The following is a 14,862-nucleotide window of genomic DNA, read 5'->3' as shown; positions in this document are numbered from 1 at the left end:
ATGTCTACGTTAACGATGACTCCGAGCCGTTTCGGCAACTCCTTCGGCCCTTCACGCGACCAGCATCCGTACAGCGCAAATGCGGTGTCCATGGCCGACACACTGCCCAGCGTCGACTTCGGCTTCAACGATTTGCGCGAGAGAATGGCGCAATTTACGGTGCGCTTTGATGAGTTCATCGAACGCGGGAGGAAGCGGGTGTTGGAAGAGCGCAATGCATTCCGAATGAACATGGCCGAGCTTGGAGGTATGTTTTCCCGGCAGCGCAACAGAACAACACCATCGCATACTAACAATGTCTGGCGCAGATCTGCAGCGAACACGCAAGATCGCCATCGCCGAGCTCGAATCCAAATCCTCCACGCACGCGCAGACACTGGCGAAGGAAGCGGCCGAAGCTGAGGAAATGGAAGATGCGATCCGCACTTTCACCGAACAAAAGGAGGAACATCTTGAACGTCGCGATCGGCTGAAAGCAGATATCGCATCCATTCAAACGTCTATCAAGCAAAAGCGCGAGGCGCAGGCGGTACATCAGCGCACGCTGGAGGCTCAAGCCCGGCATAACATTCCCGAGCTGCGCTTCTGGGAGCACTGTCTTGGTTTGCGCATTGAGCCGTCTGCATTTGGGGTCGAGGATCAGCTCAGATTTGTTTTTGTATGTGTGGATGATCGGGATGGCAATAAGGAGGCAACGTTTGAGTTGCTGATGGATGGCAAGGAGTATGAAGTTGCGGCCACGACACCGACACTGGAGAAGGAGAATCTGGAACCACTCGTGATGCAGTTGAATGAAAGTCGGCAGCTTGGGCCTTTCCTGAAAGCGATTCGGGGATTGCTGGCCGAGGGGTTCAAGGCGTGAGGTCCTGTGTTGGGGGACAGTAGATTAGTATCAATGCAAGAACCGTCCGATGTCGTACCTAGCTCTCATCGCCAGCTTCACTTCGTACATGTAGTTTGGAGGAGTCCAGTGCTTTCCGTACCGTCGTGATATGCCTACCACTTTTATAGATTGTAGGCGATAGATACTGCTGCTGTACAATCCGACAGGAGACGACGCTGCCTCCCAATGTCGTACTTCCCACAAATTACTGAGTGACAGCATCTTCTACACGGTGCTTCTCTTCCAAAAGCGGTCGATCTTCTTTCACAAAGGGTAGACACTTCCTTCGCGAGCGTGTGACTCCCTCGCAACCACCTCCAACTTCCTTCGTTCGCTCCCCTCTGCCTTCCCGATGGGATAAAAATTTTGTAGTCCCTGCTATCAATGTCAGCCCAAGTACTGCAATATGTCCTTTCCAGATAGATCGATGTAAACACTGCAATCCTCATAAACCCTCGATCAAGTCTCGTGCATCGTCCCTCTCGTCTCCATGTCTCTCATCGATACTCTCGACACGCACCCCAACCTCTCAGAGCGTTCCAGCCTCCACAAAACCTCAGCTATGGTCTGACCATGCTCGTCCAGATCTTGTCCGGCAGCGGCCATTGACACTTCATCATTGGTCTTGGGGGATCGTGTCAACGACAACCTCGTTTGGCTCTCCTCTCTCTCTCTCAGGCAGGTGTCCCAAATGATGATCGAAACCTAGCTCACGTTTCTAAGCCCTCACGGGCAATGACGAAGACAAGGAGTAAAGTCTGATGAGATGCCTGCCAGTCCTTGTGGCTGACAATCCTCGCTCTTTTCTAGGTCGCGTCTCTCAAAGATCGACAACTCTTTTTTCCTCTCGGGCAGGTGGTCTCAAATGATGATCCAATGCCCAGCTCACGTTTCTGCAGTCACACCCGGTGACGAAGAGATGCAGTAAAGTCTTCGTGTCTCGATCTTGTCTGTCGGTCATCGACACTTCATCGCTGGTCGTGGCGTGCTTGCATCGAGGACACGATCGATGATTCTCCCTCAGGTACGTCGGAGTAGCAAGCGGCCAACCCCGTGGTAACACATTGCTCATCAGTCTTTGCCAGTCGCGACGGCTGGGGAGATTTCCGGACACCTCAGATGCGCACCCTTGCCGGCTCTCCGGCGGTTGACAAGGCTTCGTTGTCTTTTCGATCGCTTGTCCGAGGAGCGACACCGACAATCCCAAAAGGCAGGTGATATTTCAAATGATGACAACCCCGGTGTGTACAATGAGCCCCGGCAATGATTTGGACTACGGCAGTTCTGATGGGGGCACCTGCTCAGTCCTTGTGGCTGACTTTTTTTCTCCTGCCTTCCAGGTTGTCCAATCTGTTGCCCTCGAATCAAGCGCCGACTGTCCCGCTCTCGGTCTTTGTCCGCCGAACGACGAGACGATCCCAAAAGGCAGGTGATGTCGCAGTTGATGATTTGCCTCTGTGGTAACAACGAGCTCGTGGCGATAGCCCGTGCTTTGAGTTGACTTGCAGCTTTGACAGCTTCTCTGATGTGCTCCCTGCTCAGTCCTTGTGGCTGACGGTGTTTCCGCTGCCTTCTAGGTCGTCGTCGGCCGCCCGCGATCCAAGCGTCGATTTTCTCTGTCTGTCCCCTCGATCTTCGCCAGCTTGTCCGACGACAGACGCGGCAGCTCCAAAAGGCAGGTGATGTCGCAGTTGATGATATCTTCGTGTTGAGTCGATGAGCCTGTGGCAATTGCCCGGGCTTTGATTCCAATGCACAAGCTTGTCTGATGTGCGTCCCTGCTCAGTCCTTGTGGCTGACGGTTTTTCACCGGCCTTTTAGGTTGCCCGTCTGTCGCCCGCGATCCAAGCGTCGATCCTCTCTCTCTCCCGCCCTCGATCTTTGCCAGCTTGTCCAACGAGAGACCGGCAGTTCCAAAGGCAGGTGATGTCGCAAGCGATGATCACTCTGCGTTGAGTCGATGAGCCTGTGGCAATTGCCCGGGCTTTGACATAAAATTCACAGCTTTTCTGATGTGCTCCCTGCTCAGTCCTTGTGGCTGACTTTCTTCCCCTGCCTTTCACGTTGTCCATTTGCACACTACCAACGGCGTGTCGATGGCTCAAATGCCGGTCTTCGTCAAGCTGGCCAACCGATCGAGAAAGCGGTCCCATCGAGACGCGTCTCTGCTCCACTCGAGGAGACGGCCGTCCTGCATCGCAATGTCAGCACACAACTCCGTCAAAGGCAAGTGTCTCGCATTCAAGAACCCTCACTTTGCCCACAATGATGAAACCCGACGGGAAACTTCGACCTCATAGCCTAGCCCTCGAGCTTTGCGCTGATGAAACGTCATATTTCTGCTATCCATCAAGACTGGCATCCAGCCCACTCGCCGTCACACAAGCCTTCATGTCCTCACAGCGTGTGCTAACTTCTCAACACGTCAGCGATGTCTCGTTCGAGCGGCAACCGACGCTGCGGTCGCGATCACTCACGTGCGTCGATGGACCGACACCCTGGACGACACCCTCACCCGCTTGCATCGACCCGATACCCGCGCACGAAAGAGTCACTCCCCCTCAACCACAACTCCTTCCTCCTCCCAAACCAGAACGCGCGAGCATCGGCTTGGAACGTGGACAAGAGCGGGTTGCGAGGTGTGCGCCAGACGTGCAGGGTTGTCGGAAGACGGGGTATGGCGGTGGATTTGGGCTCGGCTTGATGAATCGTCTCACTGCTATCCTTCTGTGGATGAAGAAGAAAGCAGGGTGTGGGCGCGGCAGGCGGTATATATACTTGCGAGAAGCGACATGAGCGAAAATTCGATCTCTGTCATGGCAAATGATGACTCCGGCTCCACTTTCGATCCCGTGGTTGTAGTTTTTGCATGTTGACATTTGTCTGGCTTGTCATTAGCTGGATTGTTGTGCCAACAAAGCTTGGAGCGAGGGAGGTCCCACACCCGCCCGTACCGCTCAAGAACTTGCTTGGAATCGAATCTTGCAAAAGAATCACCACCTTCGTGGCGTTGGATGAAATGAGGAGATGATCCAAGGATGCTGCCCAAAGGATGAAAATGCCAAGCACTCACGTGATGACTCAATAGATTCACATGCTGGTAGATATCAGTAACCCCTTTCATGCCGCCACCCGCTCAATTCCCAAACTTCTGCCTGAGCGCATGATACTTCTGAATATCAGTAACACTCCCCCTCACCATCGTCGAAGCGTGCACAAAATCCCTCGTCACAATCGTCTCCCCCTCTCGATCCACAGCCGCATACCCAGCGTTCTGGAACAACGACTCCAGATCCGCCCCACTGAACCCCTTACAATTCGGTCCTCGCGCCAAATCCAAGATATGCGGCACATCTGCGTCCGAAACCGGCTTACCGCGCAGCAGCGTTTTGAGAATCTCAACTCGCTCCTCGGGACCGGGGAGGTCGACGAAGAGTGGTTTGTCGAGCCGGCCGGGGCGGAGCATGGCGTTGTCGATCATGTCTGGGCGGTTCGTGGCGGCGATGATGTAGATTCCTGCGCGCTGGTTGAGGCCATCCATTTCGCTTAGTAAGGTATTGACGACGCGCGAACTGGCTTCTGAACTTGCATCGTCTCTTTTTGGCGTAAGGGCGTCGATTTCGTCGAAGAAGACAATGCATGGTACGCTGGAGCGTGCTCTGGTGAATACTTTTCGGACTGAAGCTTCCGATTCGCCCACGTATTTGTTGAGGAGTTCGGGCCCTTTCACCGCGATGAAGTTCGCTTTGCTCTCGGCGGCTACGGCTTTTGCGAGGAGCGTCTTTCCACAGCCTGGAGGCCCCCAGAGTAAGACACCAGTATGCGAGCGCAATCCAAGAGCTTTGAACATCTCCGGTCTTTTGATGGGTTTCACAATCGCGCGGTCAAGTTGCTCGCGCACTGATTTAAGTGCTCCCACGTCTTCCCACGAGACATCTGGAATTGTAGCGAAGCCTTCTCGTTTCGAAGATGGCGTGATACTCGGGAGGACTGCGAGGAAGGCTTCCATTGCGATGCGGAAATCTTCGAACCCGGCGGGTTCTGGGATGTCTCGCATCTTCAATCGCTTGATGAGTAGCTTCTCTGCGACGATTGTGGCTGATGCGACGTAGTGGTTATCGGGCTGGTCAACGTCCATCTCAGGGGGAGGGAGGAGTTGTGACGCTTGCAATCGTAGTGCTTGTCGATATCGACTCCTCGCCCAGGATCCAGCCTTTCCAACCAGGTCTTTCAAATCTGCTCCCACAAAGCCAGCAGTCATTTTGCCGAGAGCTTTGAAGTCGACATCGGCGGCGACGGGTATGTGTCGAGTTTGCGCACGGAGGATGTGTTCCCGAACGATCTCGTTGGGGACGGGGATGTTGATCTCGGTGTCAAATCGCCCACCGCGCCTTAGTGCAGGATCCAGGCTGTCCGGTCGATTGGTCGCAGCCAATACAATGACCGGTTTGTCGGGGTCTTTGCCCAGCTCGTCCATGCAGACTAGAAGCTGTGCGACAATGCGCTTCTCCATCGCGGTCTGGCTTGAGTCTCGCTTCGGAGCAATGGAATCAATCTCATCGATGAAAAGGAGACATGGCGCATTCTTCTTTGCCTCCTCAAACCTCTCTCTGACACCCTTTTCCGAGTCTCCGCTCATACTGGATACAATTGACGGGCCGAGGATTTCGATAAAGGGAACCTCCAGCTCCGCGGCGAATGCGCGGCTGATCATCGTCTTGCCGCATCCCGGTGGACCGTGCAGTAAGACACCCCTGGGCAATGGAAGATTGTGCTGACGGAAGCCCTCGGGTTTCAGCAGTGGTAAACTGAGAAGCTCGCCCATCTGCTCGACTACCTGGTCCATGCCCGCGATGTCTTCGAGAGCAAGCTCCGTCGGCGGGGCGGTGCTGATTTTGTCCGCTTTCTGTCTTTTGGGTGCGGGTTCGCCATTGGCCAAGCGGCGCTTTCGTGCGCCATCATCGTCAGTCGAGACAGGAATGGCTGATGGAGGAGGCGCTGCTAAAGTCGACCGCAGCGACTTATTCATGACATCCGGATCGCTGGCGCGCTGTGCTGACTTCCTCTCGATCTCTGCTTCGGAGTCGTTCCCGTCCGATTCGTTGATATCCAAGACTTCGAGCACTCGCTCGATACTGCTGACCAAGACCTTCTTCGGTTTGCGCTTCAATGAGGAATTCGATCTTTGGAACGCGGTGTATAGACTGTTGGCGTCGGCCGCGACGCCGTCTTTTCGAAATCTCTCCACGCAGATCCACACGTCGTTATCCAGCGCGGACTGCAGGCGCTTCATCGTTTTGTGGTGATGAAGACGAGGCGCAAGGAATGATGTGTGGCGTCTGGTTAAATTCTCGGATGTTGCTCGTACAGATTTCTGGATCCCTGCAGCCACGTGGCGCCGGACCGTGCCGAAGCCGAAAGAGGCCTGATGCCATCTCCTCTATTTGTGTGCAACATCAACTCCGACATTCCAGAAGCATGGCGTTTTTCCAGCGGCTATTCGGAGGGGGAAACTCTGGAAGCTCTCACAAAGTCTCTGCTCAAGATCGGTACGTTCTTCCGGGCGGAGGGCTACTATTTGCTATAAGACTGACTCGATTTCAGAGCGATACTGGATCTCAAAAACCAACGAGACAAACTGCATCAATATCAAAAGCGAATCACCGTAATCACTACTCGAGAGCATGAAATTGCCCGGGAGTGTCTGCGCAATGGTGACAAACAGAAGGCTTTGCTCGCCTTGCGGAAGAAGAAGTACCAGGAGTCGCTTTTGAGCAAAACAGACCAGCAACTTGCGCAGCTGGAGACCTTAACCAGCGACGTCGAGTTTGCCTTGGTGCAGAAAGATGTTCTGTACGGTCTGCAACAAGGTACTGCTGTGCTCAAAGCCATCCATCGGGAGATGGGTGGCCTCGACAAGGTGGAGATGATTATGGGGGAAAGCGAAGAGGCGCATGCTTATCAAAAGGTTTGCTTCTCTCCGCGTCTTGCATGACGAACTCAGACTTACCCATTGCTCTCATAGGAAATCGACGAGCTTCTTGGAGGCAAGATGTCAGATCAAGACGAAGACGAGGTGGAGGATGAGCTCGAGGCGATGGAGCGAGAGGTCAACGCCGTGCCAGCTCTGCCTGACGCACCCAATGGCATTCGTGAAGAGCTACCCGACGTGCCTCAAGAAACGCCTGCCGAGCGAGCAAAGCGAAGACGAGACGAGAGGGCTTCGAAGCAGACGGCTTCCGAACCTCTTGCCGCCTGAGCTGGTTGTTGATGCTTCTACCGTCCCGTGCATTTCAAACCTTTTTGTGCAGTGAGCGAAGGCGTTGGAAATACCCTTGGAGGACTTGTTCTTCTAAACACACCGCAAAGCAGCGTTCAATACAGCTTTATACCATGTATCTCGAGTATTTATGGCGTCCAGCTCCACAACACGTGCCGTGGTGTGAGCTTCGCGTACGCCCCACAATTCCCTCCGCTTCCAGAATCGACTTCATTCCATCACCTCCATCAACAATGTCCTGATCATTACCCTCAACCTTCCGGCTGGCCCGTTCTCTCTTACTGAAGCGCTTCCAAAATGTCTCACTGTCACGATGAACACGACCACCACGGCCATGACCACTCCGAAGGCGCCGCTCACGACCACACCGATGACCTGACCCCCGCGCTGCAAAACCACATCTATGAGCAGATAGACTTCTCCAAAATCACCACTCTGAACGAATCCGAGCCGCAATCTGGCACCAAGATCCTACAAAAGACATGGACTGATCGACTCGACTCGCAGCCGGAGCTGAAAAGCGATACGGATGAGCAGCTGCTCATGCACGTTCCGTACGTCCTCAGAAGACAAGCATATAGGAAAGCCATCTTCCTCACACCCCATCTAGCTTCACAGCCCAAATCCGACTCCACAGCATTCTAATCCGCACATCCCAAACCTCCAGCGCCCCGCAAAATCTCAAACTCTTCCTCAACACCGACAACCTCGACTTCTCCTCCGCCAGCGATGCGCAGCCGACGCAAACGCTCGAACTCGCACAATCAAATGACGTGCAGGAGGTTCCCGTCAAGCGGGCTCTTTTCAACACCGTGCGGTCGCTGGATCTCTTTTTCGAGGACAACTGGAGTCAAGGGGAGGAGGATGAGACAAGGGTGAGTTATTTGGGGTTCAAGGGGGAGTGGATGAAGTTGAGCCGTGAGCCGGTGAATGTGCTTTATGAGGCTGCGGCGAATCCGCAGGATCATAAGTTGGCTGCTGGTGTTGGGCAGGGTTTGGGGAGTCATATTGGGGCCGCTGGCGGGAGGGATGGGATGTGAAGAGACGAGGGAGCGAGTGTCAGCCTTGGAGTGAAGGTTGATGTTCAGGGTGTTGCAATGTAAGTTATGGAGATTCAAAGATGCTTCAAGATTTGACTTTCGCTACTTCTGCGAGCCCCGTTTGTCACTTCACTTCGTGCATGCGTTCATTCAGCAAACGCTGCACATGGTCAGTGCTGCTTGAGGTGTCGTTCAACTTCAACTTTCTTTCTCTCTTTCTTTTCCTTGTCTCTCAGCGTGCACGAAGTACGAAAAGCACAACAAATCAACGATGGCCAACCTCAATGACCCAAGAGCAGACCAAGACTCCAGCACAATGAAGTACGTTATTACTTCAACGTCAGTGTGTGGTTTACACTAATGAAAGTAGCTTCCAAGCGTCAATAATCAAAGTCGTGGTTGGCACCGATAAGTACACATATCGAGTTCACAAGAGCTACCTCACCAAGCCCGGATCGTTCTTCGAGACCGCGTTGAAGAAGCCGTGGATCAAAGGACACCATCGCACCATCGAACTCCCGGAAGATGACCCGTACGATTTTCACGTATACGTTCAGTGGCTGTATACTGGCAAGTTGTTCTGCAAGCCTTTATACGAGCAAGAACCCGAGACAGAGGAACGGAACTACGGACTACTCTTCGATCTGTACGTACTCGGGCAGAAGCTGCTGGACCGGGAGTTCCAAGATCGTGTCGTCGATGCGACGATCGCGGCGAGCCACGACACTGGCTACAAAGAGAGCTCAAAACGTTTGTTCCCTTCCGACGGTGTTGTGGACTCACTTTATCGGCGCACATCCAAGGGATGTCCGATGAGACGGCTTCTGATCGATCTGAGTATTTGCCAGGGCGGTGAAGGGTGGATGGTACCCGCCCAAAACGATCCCGACGGCATTAATGTCGAATTTCTGATAGATCTGGCTACTGCATTTTACAAGATCCAGGCAGATGATACGATCATGGACAAGCTTGAAGAACTGGACGAAGACCCAGGGTGCGAGTACCATCACCACGGCAAGGATGAAGAATGCGGAAGCTACGGCGGGAAGAAGATCGAGGCGTTGTGACTGTGGTGCGGAAGAGCATACGTGGAAATGACGCGGACAAGAGCAGTCAAACGATTGGAGCAAGGACGTGCTGGGGACAGGATACCCTCGCTGGGTCGGCGTTGACTCAGGGCATGCATGTGGGTGATGGGAAATCAAAGACACTTTGAGACATCCTCCTTTCCGTCTTCCTTCTTTCCGCTCCATCTTTGCGCAAGACACCGTATAAAACACGGGGTACGCGTCGCCCTGCATTCATTCTTCTTCCCGCGTCTTGACTCTATTTGCGCGCAAGTCACAATCGTCCGGAACAAAAGGCAAATGTCTCGTATGATTTCTTCCTTCTTTCTCTTCCGAGCTCTGCTTGCGCGCAATTCGACCCCTGCGGAACAGGCAGCCAGCGTCTCAAGGCAAAACACCGTGTTCGCACCCACTCCATTCACGATGTTTGTTCCGCCCATGTCAAACAACGCAACATTGCATTTGCACCGAACACCCATTCCCAATGTCTTTGCTGCCTGAATCTATTTGACAACACAACATCGCATTCACAGACACTCTGCTTCACGCTCTCTCCCGCTTGAATCTTCTATATATTCAACGCCCTCGCCGACATCCAACTCTCTACATTCAATTCTATACTTCACATCCTCACAATCTTCTCCTTATATACAACCTCTTCCACCTTGGACACCATGTCTTATACATCCGTAAGCCCGAAGTCGACTAATACGCCCAACAACACCCCCAACAATACCACCTCAACACCACTCTGTTCTGTCCACTGTTCAAGATGGCACAGCTCAACGACCAGAGAGCGGACGCTAACGCCTGCATGATTGAGTAAGTCACCACCTCTTATCCCAACGTCGACATCGATGCTAACCACCCACCCAAGTCTTGGAAAACCTGCCGGAGTCAGGATCGTCGTTGGACCACATAGACGCATGTTCTTCATCCACGAAGGCGTCCTAGATCGAGAGGGAACGTTCTTCTACTCCGCCTTACGGAAGTGCTGGCAAGAAGGGAAGCGTCGCCTCATTGAGCTCCCGAAAGACGATCCAGAGAGCTTTCGACTGTACGCCCAGTGGTTGTACACCCACGAGATCTATGTCAACAAGCCTGATGGAGACAAGAACTACGCTATTCTCATCGATCTCTACCTCCTAGGCGATAAGATCCTGGACCGCGAATTCCAAGACTGCATCACGGACGCCCTCCACGCCGCCACGAGAGATGCCGTGGTGGATCCAGAGCAGGGTGTCGTTCGAACATATCCGGACTTCGAAGAAACAATCGACACCCTGTACCGCAACACGCCCAAAGGCGATCCCATGCGGCGGCTCATGGTCAACTTGTACGTTCAAAACGGCGACAAGACGTGGCTTGAAGCAGAGGCCGACGTCAACCATGAGTTCCTCGCGGATGTCGCCATCGCACTGTACAAAGTGAGGGACGAGGAGGCCTTTCGAGCGGAGCTGAAGGAGGTGGACATGGCTCCGATGTGCTACTATCACCACCATGGCAGCGATGAGCCGTGTACAGGTTGGAGGCATCGGCGACGAACGGGTGCGACCGGCGATTCTTGGGCGGATGCTTGAAGCCGGCGCAGGTTGGAATGGGATCGAAGTGGTCGGAGCAAGCAACACCGTGGGAGCGCTGTCACTGGTTGAACATCAGATGAAGCTTGTTCTCAAGTTCTCTTTTGTTCGACGCACCGCGATCCCCACCTGCTCATCACCCTCTATATACCGAGCGAGATGATCTATATACCGGGCCCGCCACAAGGGATCCCGAAGTTACCCAGACACTGGCTTTGCAGCCTATCGCTGGTGCAGAGCATCCATCTACGATGGGCAAGCCGGGCCAGGAACGCTTGACGAAGACTGTCCTGGATGCAAGAAGACACATACACCAACTACGCGCAAAGGCATGTTGCAGATGCTGTGGCTCAGGAAACACGTCCAGGTACACTAATATGCAGCCCTTCGGTACGCCGAAGTGCACGTGTGGTGCATACCGGAACAATATGCAGGCGCCAGCCCCAGCGACCACGGCAGCCCCTTCGTATGCGCCTCATCTATCGTTGCCCACATCTGGCTCCATGCCTCAGCCGCCGACGCCTGGATCACAGCAGTTCCAAGCGGGCTACGCCACTGTTCACATCACATTTGGAGAACTGAGAGATGCACGGCAGCGCTGGAGCAAGGATCTCGAGCCTTTGTTGACAACAAGCCATGCGGTGGGCCGAGAGTCATATCGCAGAACAAATAGACGTCGGCATCCAATAGTCTCGTATTGAAGATTGTCCCTTAGATCTTCATCCAATACCTTCATATCAAACTCTCATACCTATCCAACCCACTCTTCTGCCCTTGCACCTGCCCCTGCCCCCGACCTTGATTCGGTCTCTGCTGCTGCGACTGCAAAGGCGGCGCCCTAAACCCGCCCAAAGTCAGCGGACTCGTAGGCGGCGGCGCAAGCGCGAACCCCCCACTCTGCGCAGGTCTCGACGTCGTGGTGGCGCCAAAAGAAGAAGAGGCAGGTTGATTGCTGCTCCAGGTATTCGTTGATGGTTGTCGGGATGCGGCGGACCAATCGATCCCTGCGCCGCCTCCTGTGCTGGAAATTGACGATTGATGCATAGGCTGCGCGGGTCTTAAAGGCATTGTGTTGGTGGCGGTGTTAGGCTGAAGAGGTTGGGAGTACTGCGTGCTTGAAGGTCGGAGGGCCGCGAAGTTCGACATTGATTGGTCGGGCGTGATGGTCCTTGCACCGGGTGTAGTGGTTTTGAGCGAGTTGATGGGTTGAGACTGTGCGGCTGGCGCCGTCTGCCAGGAGAAAGTTGCCTGGTTGTTGGTGTTGACGTTGGTGGTGCGCGGTGCTGGGCTTGCTGCCGGTTTGGAGGAGAAACCACCCCACTCGTTCATTAAGTCGTCGTTGTTGGCACCCGCTTTTCGCCCAGACACGAGCGATTCGAAGTCCGTCTCGTCGCCATTGCTCAGCCCGTTGACTCCTGCATTACCGTGCGCCTGTCTCACGCCAGCTCTGCCTCCAAGATTGCCACTGTTATCACTTCCCGCGCCCCTCAAATCCTGCAGTTTCCGCGTCTGCTCTCGTTCGATCTTGTCGCCTAGGCCGCGGATCAGATCCATGAACCCCTTGAACTGCTGCAGATTTAGCAGCGGGCCGAGACTCATGCTCCAGAGGATGGGAATGACTTCCATGGCGAGATAATCCGAGTCGGCCATGGTGCCGACTTGCTGGAAGACGCGGAGAGCGGCCATCATGACGCCCGGCTCCTTGGTTTTGATGCCTTTGAGGAGCGGCACGATTTTCTCCTGCACGGTGAATTTGTCCAGAATGGCGCTGCTGTTGCTCGATGCAGAGGCTTGCTTTGACGATTGGTTATTTGCGAACCCAATGCCGTTCAGATCGTCGTCTGCAATTCCGGAGGTAGATGTCGCTTGCCCGCCGCAGAGCGTATAGAATGCATCCAAGCCCTTGATCTTGATGTTCAGGCTGCTTGTCTTTGCGAAGACATTGGCAATGACAGGAAAGAGCTCGTTCTTGATGGTGCTAAAATCCAGGACGGGTAAGACGTGAGGCAGTGTCGCAAGACTCGCATCCACAATGGCGTGCGTTGGCGATTCCAGGGCCAAGATGAGGATAGGTAGGATGTCTTCTCGGAACTCCTTCCCGGGGCAATTTGCCGCCGCAGTCTCCATGTTCTCCAAGAAGATCATCAAGCCGGCTTCGCGACTGGTATCCCTCTCGCCAGCCGCTGCGGCTTTCGTGACGAAGACTTCGCGCAATTTCGGCACAACTTGTTCAGTAAACGCCCTCTTGCCTGTCGGCATGAGCTTGACAGCAGCGAAGAGGTCGGCGATGATGGGGGCCAGGAGCTCGCGATCCTTCATTTCCTCCAACAGCGCAGGAAGGACTTTCTTCTCCAGCACAGATTTCGGGAACTGTGATAAAATCCGGGGCAAGCCGCGCATGAACTGGGCCTTCTCGTTCGGAGTCTTTGCCGGAAGGGCATCGAGAAATCGGATTGTTGATACGAGAATGTTGTCGAAGTAGCTGGCTTCCTGAAACTCTCGCGCGCTTAGCCGTTGCGCCGGTCGCCGGGTGATGAGGCGAGGCAGTAGTTCTGAGGCGAGTTTTGGAGGCAGAGGGTGTGATGAGGGGACGAGGAAGTTATTGTGCTGGGTCGGAACATTCGAAGAGCTGGAAAAGAGACGCTTGTACGCTGATAAGGAGCCTCCTGCGTTCAGCGGAGACGTGTGAGGGGAGTTGTAGAGGGATATGATCAGTAGACCGAGGGAGAAGATGTCGGCGGCCGGGGTCAAGGAGTTGTCGAGAACAAAGTCGGGGCTGGTGTAGTCCAGATCGAGCTGTACACTGCGTGGAAGGCGAGGATCATGATTCAAGACCTCGGACAGTGAGATAGCCGTGAGACTGGTAGGGGTGTTGCTCGTCTCGTGGGGTCCGCAGAAAGATAGGCCGGAGATCTTCCAGTCACCTTTGGCGTTGACGAGAATCGCCTCGGGGGTGAGATTTGCGTGCACGAGCCCAGCACTCTCGTGTAAGAATTCCAGTCCTTTGGCGAGTTGTAGCAGGCCTTTTTGAATTTCCAGCTCGTCGATTTCGAATTCCCTGGGCTGGGTGGAGCCATTGGTCTCTTCAACAACAAATCTTCTCCCTTTGCCAGCACCCCTGCCTCCAGACCTTTCTTGCTCATCTTTCTCCTGCAATAAACTGCCGAGACTTGCAGTGACCGGCTCGGTAGCAAACATCAGACCGCCATGTCTCGTCTCCTCCACCGGCTCAGCGAGTTCCAATATGCTCGGATGTCGTAGCCTCGCAAGACTGCTCGCCTCTTTCTTTAAACGTTCAATAACCTCGTCATGTGCCCTCTTGAGACTGACATTGCTACTTCGACTCGAACCGAGGGTGTTGGCGGAGCCTTGGCTGGGATCGAGAGATCGTCTTTCAAAGATGAAGATGGAGGCCGCCTTGCCGGTCGACTTCTTTTTCGCATCAAAGATCTTCCATGGGCCGGCTGTGGAGGAGGGCTGGGCGGCGATGGTGTAGGAGGAGGTGATGTTGGAGGTGAAGGATTTGAGAGCGCCGGAGAACATGGTCGGAGAGAGTGTGGTGAAGGTGTAAGGAAGGGCAAGAAGTGTGTCGTCTCTATCTTTGTGCCATTAGGAAGTTGTGTCTCGAGTTGTGGAAGTCCAAGTCTGGCAGGGCGATGAGGGTGTTGCCGCAATCGTCGGTGGTATAGAGATTGTCGTATGTGGAATGCTCGCTGGGTTTGTGGTAGAGTTAAAGGTATGCGACCGAGTGGTGTCTGGCGATATGGACAAAGGTCAAGCCTTGACGATCGTCGGAATTAGACTCGCCGCCCGCCGCACTAGCGCCTCGGCACACCTGCCCCACCGCCGAGCCCGACATCGCTGGCCAAGCTACTCCATGGGGTAAACTCAAGTTTCTTCCATTGCTCATACTTCCACATCTGCCTCTCACGCCATTGTCCCTCTTATCTCTCCCTTTGTGGTCGTGGACGGAGGACGGTGTGCTCAATCGCCTCCAGACCCGCTCATTCAC

At 54.3% G+C, this 14,862-nt stretch overlaps 8 protein-coding genes across 8 annotated transcripts; 6 read left to right on the top strand and 2 right to left on the bottom strand.

The window, feature by feature from the left end:
• Nucleotides 1-90: 90 nt before the first annotated feature.
• Nucleotides 91-862, top strand: BDY17DRAFT_315463 (chromosome segregation protein Spc25-domain-containing protein; the record flags this gene model as incomplete). The annotated part of the gene is made up of 2 exons (XM_033735911.1): nt 91-247; nt 309-862. 2 exons carry the CDS (start codon nt 91-93, stop codon nt 860-862), a joined length of 711 nt encoding a protein of 236 aa, XP_033593411.1.
• Nucleotides 863-2,843: 1,981 nt separating this feature from the next.
• On the top strand, nt 2,844-3,766 carry BDY17DRAFT_292198 (uncharacterized protein). The gene is made up of 2 exons (XM_033732785.1): nt 2,844-3,074; nt 3,139-3,766. The coding sequence occupies exons 1-2, from the start codon at nt 2,980-2,982 to the stop codon at nt 3,677-3,679; spliced, it is 636 nt and encodes a 211-aa protein (XP_033593410.1). The 5' UTR covers nt 2,844-2,979; the 3' UTR covers nt 3,680-3,766.
• A 130-nt stretch (nt 3,767-3,896) lies between these two features.
• On the bottom strand, nt 3,897-6,214 carry BDY17DRAFT_292193 (P-loop containing nucleoside triphosphate hydrolase protein). The gene has a single exon (XM_033732784.1). The coding sequence runs from the start codon at nt 6,174-6,176 to the stop codon at nt 4,020-4,022; it is 2,157 nt and encodes a 718-aa protein (XP_033593409.1). The 5' UTR covers nt 6,177-6,214; the 3' UTR covers nt 3,897-4,019.
• A 129-nt stretch (nt 6,215-6,343) lies between these two features.
• BDY17DRAFT_292191 (Snf7-domain-containing protein) lies at nt 6,344-7,337 on the top strand. The gene is made up of 3 exons (XM_033732783.1): nt 6,344-6,432; nt 6,488-6,851; nt 6,909-7,337. The coding sequence occupies exons 1-3, from the start codon at nt 6,362-6,364 to the stop codon at nt 7,140-7,142; spliced, it is 669 nt and encodes a 222-aa protein (XP_033593408.1). The 5' UTR covers nt 6,344-6,361; the 3' UTR covers nt 7,143-7,337.
• A 123-nt stretch (nt 7,338-7,460) lies between these two features.
• Nucleotides 7,461-8,203, top strand: BDY17DRAFT_315461 (PITH domain-containing protein; the record flags this gene model as incomplete). The annotated part of the gene is made up of 2 exons (XM_033735910.1): nt 7,461-7,717; nt 7,774-8,203. The coding sequence occupies 2 exons, from the start codon at nt 7,461-7,463 to the stop codon at nt 8,201-8,203; spliced, it is 687 nt and encodes a 228-aa protein (XP_033593407.1).
• A 271-nt stretch (nt 8,204-8,474) lies between these two features.
• BDY17DRAFT_321598 (uncharacterized protein) lies at nt 8,475-9,270 on the top strand (the record flags this gene model as incomplete). The annotated part of the gene is made up of 2 exons (XM_033736655.1): nt 8,475-8,524; nt 8,574-9,270. 2 exons carry the CDS (start codon nt 8,475-8,477, stop codon nt 9,268-9,270), a joined length of 747 nt encoding a protein of 248 aa, XP_033593406.1.
• A 772-nt stretch (nt 9,271-10,042) lies between these two features.
• On the top strand, nt 10,043-10,783 carry BDY17DRAFT_308207 (uncharacterized protein; the record flags this gene model as incomplete). Its single annotated transcript, XM_033735181.1, has 3 exons — nt 10,043-10,092; nt 10,193-10,697; nt 10,778-10,783. The coding sequence occupies 3 exons, from the start codon at nt 10,043-10,045 to the stop codon at nt 10,781-10,783; spliced, it is 561 nt and encodes a 186-aa protein (XP_033593405.1).
• A 1,048-nt stretch (nt 10,784-11,831) lies between these two features.
• BDY17DRAFT_239832 (kinase-like domain-containing protein) lies at nt 11,832-14,393 on the bottom strand (the record flags this gene model as incomplete). Its single annotated transcript, XM_033730348.1, has 1 exon — nt 11,832-14,393. A coding segment is annotated over one exon (2,562 nt), but the record flags the coding sequence as incomplete, so codon positions are not given.
• Between the last annotated feature and the right edge of the window lie 469 nt (nt 14,394-14,862).

This window comes from Neohortaea acidophila (assembly GCF_010093505.1).
Source record: "Neohortaea acidophila strain CBS 113389 unplaced genomic scaffold BDY17scaffold_2, whole genome shotgun sequence".
Lineage (NCBI taxonomy): Eukaryota > Fungi > Ascomycota > Dothideomycetes > Mycosphaerellales > Teratosphaeriaceae > Neohortaea > Neohortaea acidophila.
Note: the sequence above shows the minus strand (reverse complement) of the source record. Positions and strands in the feature narration are given on the sequence as shown.

Excerpts from the sequence above, each read along its gene's own strand:
- BDY17DRAFT_292198 (XM_033732785.1), top strand. The coding sequence starts at position 2,980 with ATGGCTCAAATGCCGGTCTTCGTCAAGCTGGCCAACCGATCGAGAAAG. Across the intron at positions 3,075-3,138 it reads CACTCGAGGAGACGGCCGTC|TTTGCCCACAATGATGAAAC; the intron begins CTGCATCGCAAT and ends AAGAACCCTCAC.
- BDY17DRAFT_292193 (XM_033732784.1), bottom strand. The coding sequence starts at position 6,176 with ATGAAGCGCCTGCAGTCCGCGCTGGATAACGACGTGTGGATCTGCGTG.
- BDY17DRAFT_292191 (XM_033732783.1), top strand. The coding sequence starts at position 6,362 with ATGGCGTTTTTCCAGCGGCTATTCGGAGGGGGAAACTCTGGAAGCTCT. Across the intron at positions 6,433-6,487 it reads AAAGTCTCTGCTCAAGATCG|AGCGATACTGGATCTCAAAA; the intron begins GTACGTTCTTCC and ends ACTCGATTTCAG. Across the intron at positions 6,852-6,908 it reads AGGCGCATGCTTATCAAAAG|GAAATCGACGAGCTTCTTGG; the intron begins GTTTGCTTCTCT and ends TTGCTCTCATAG.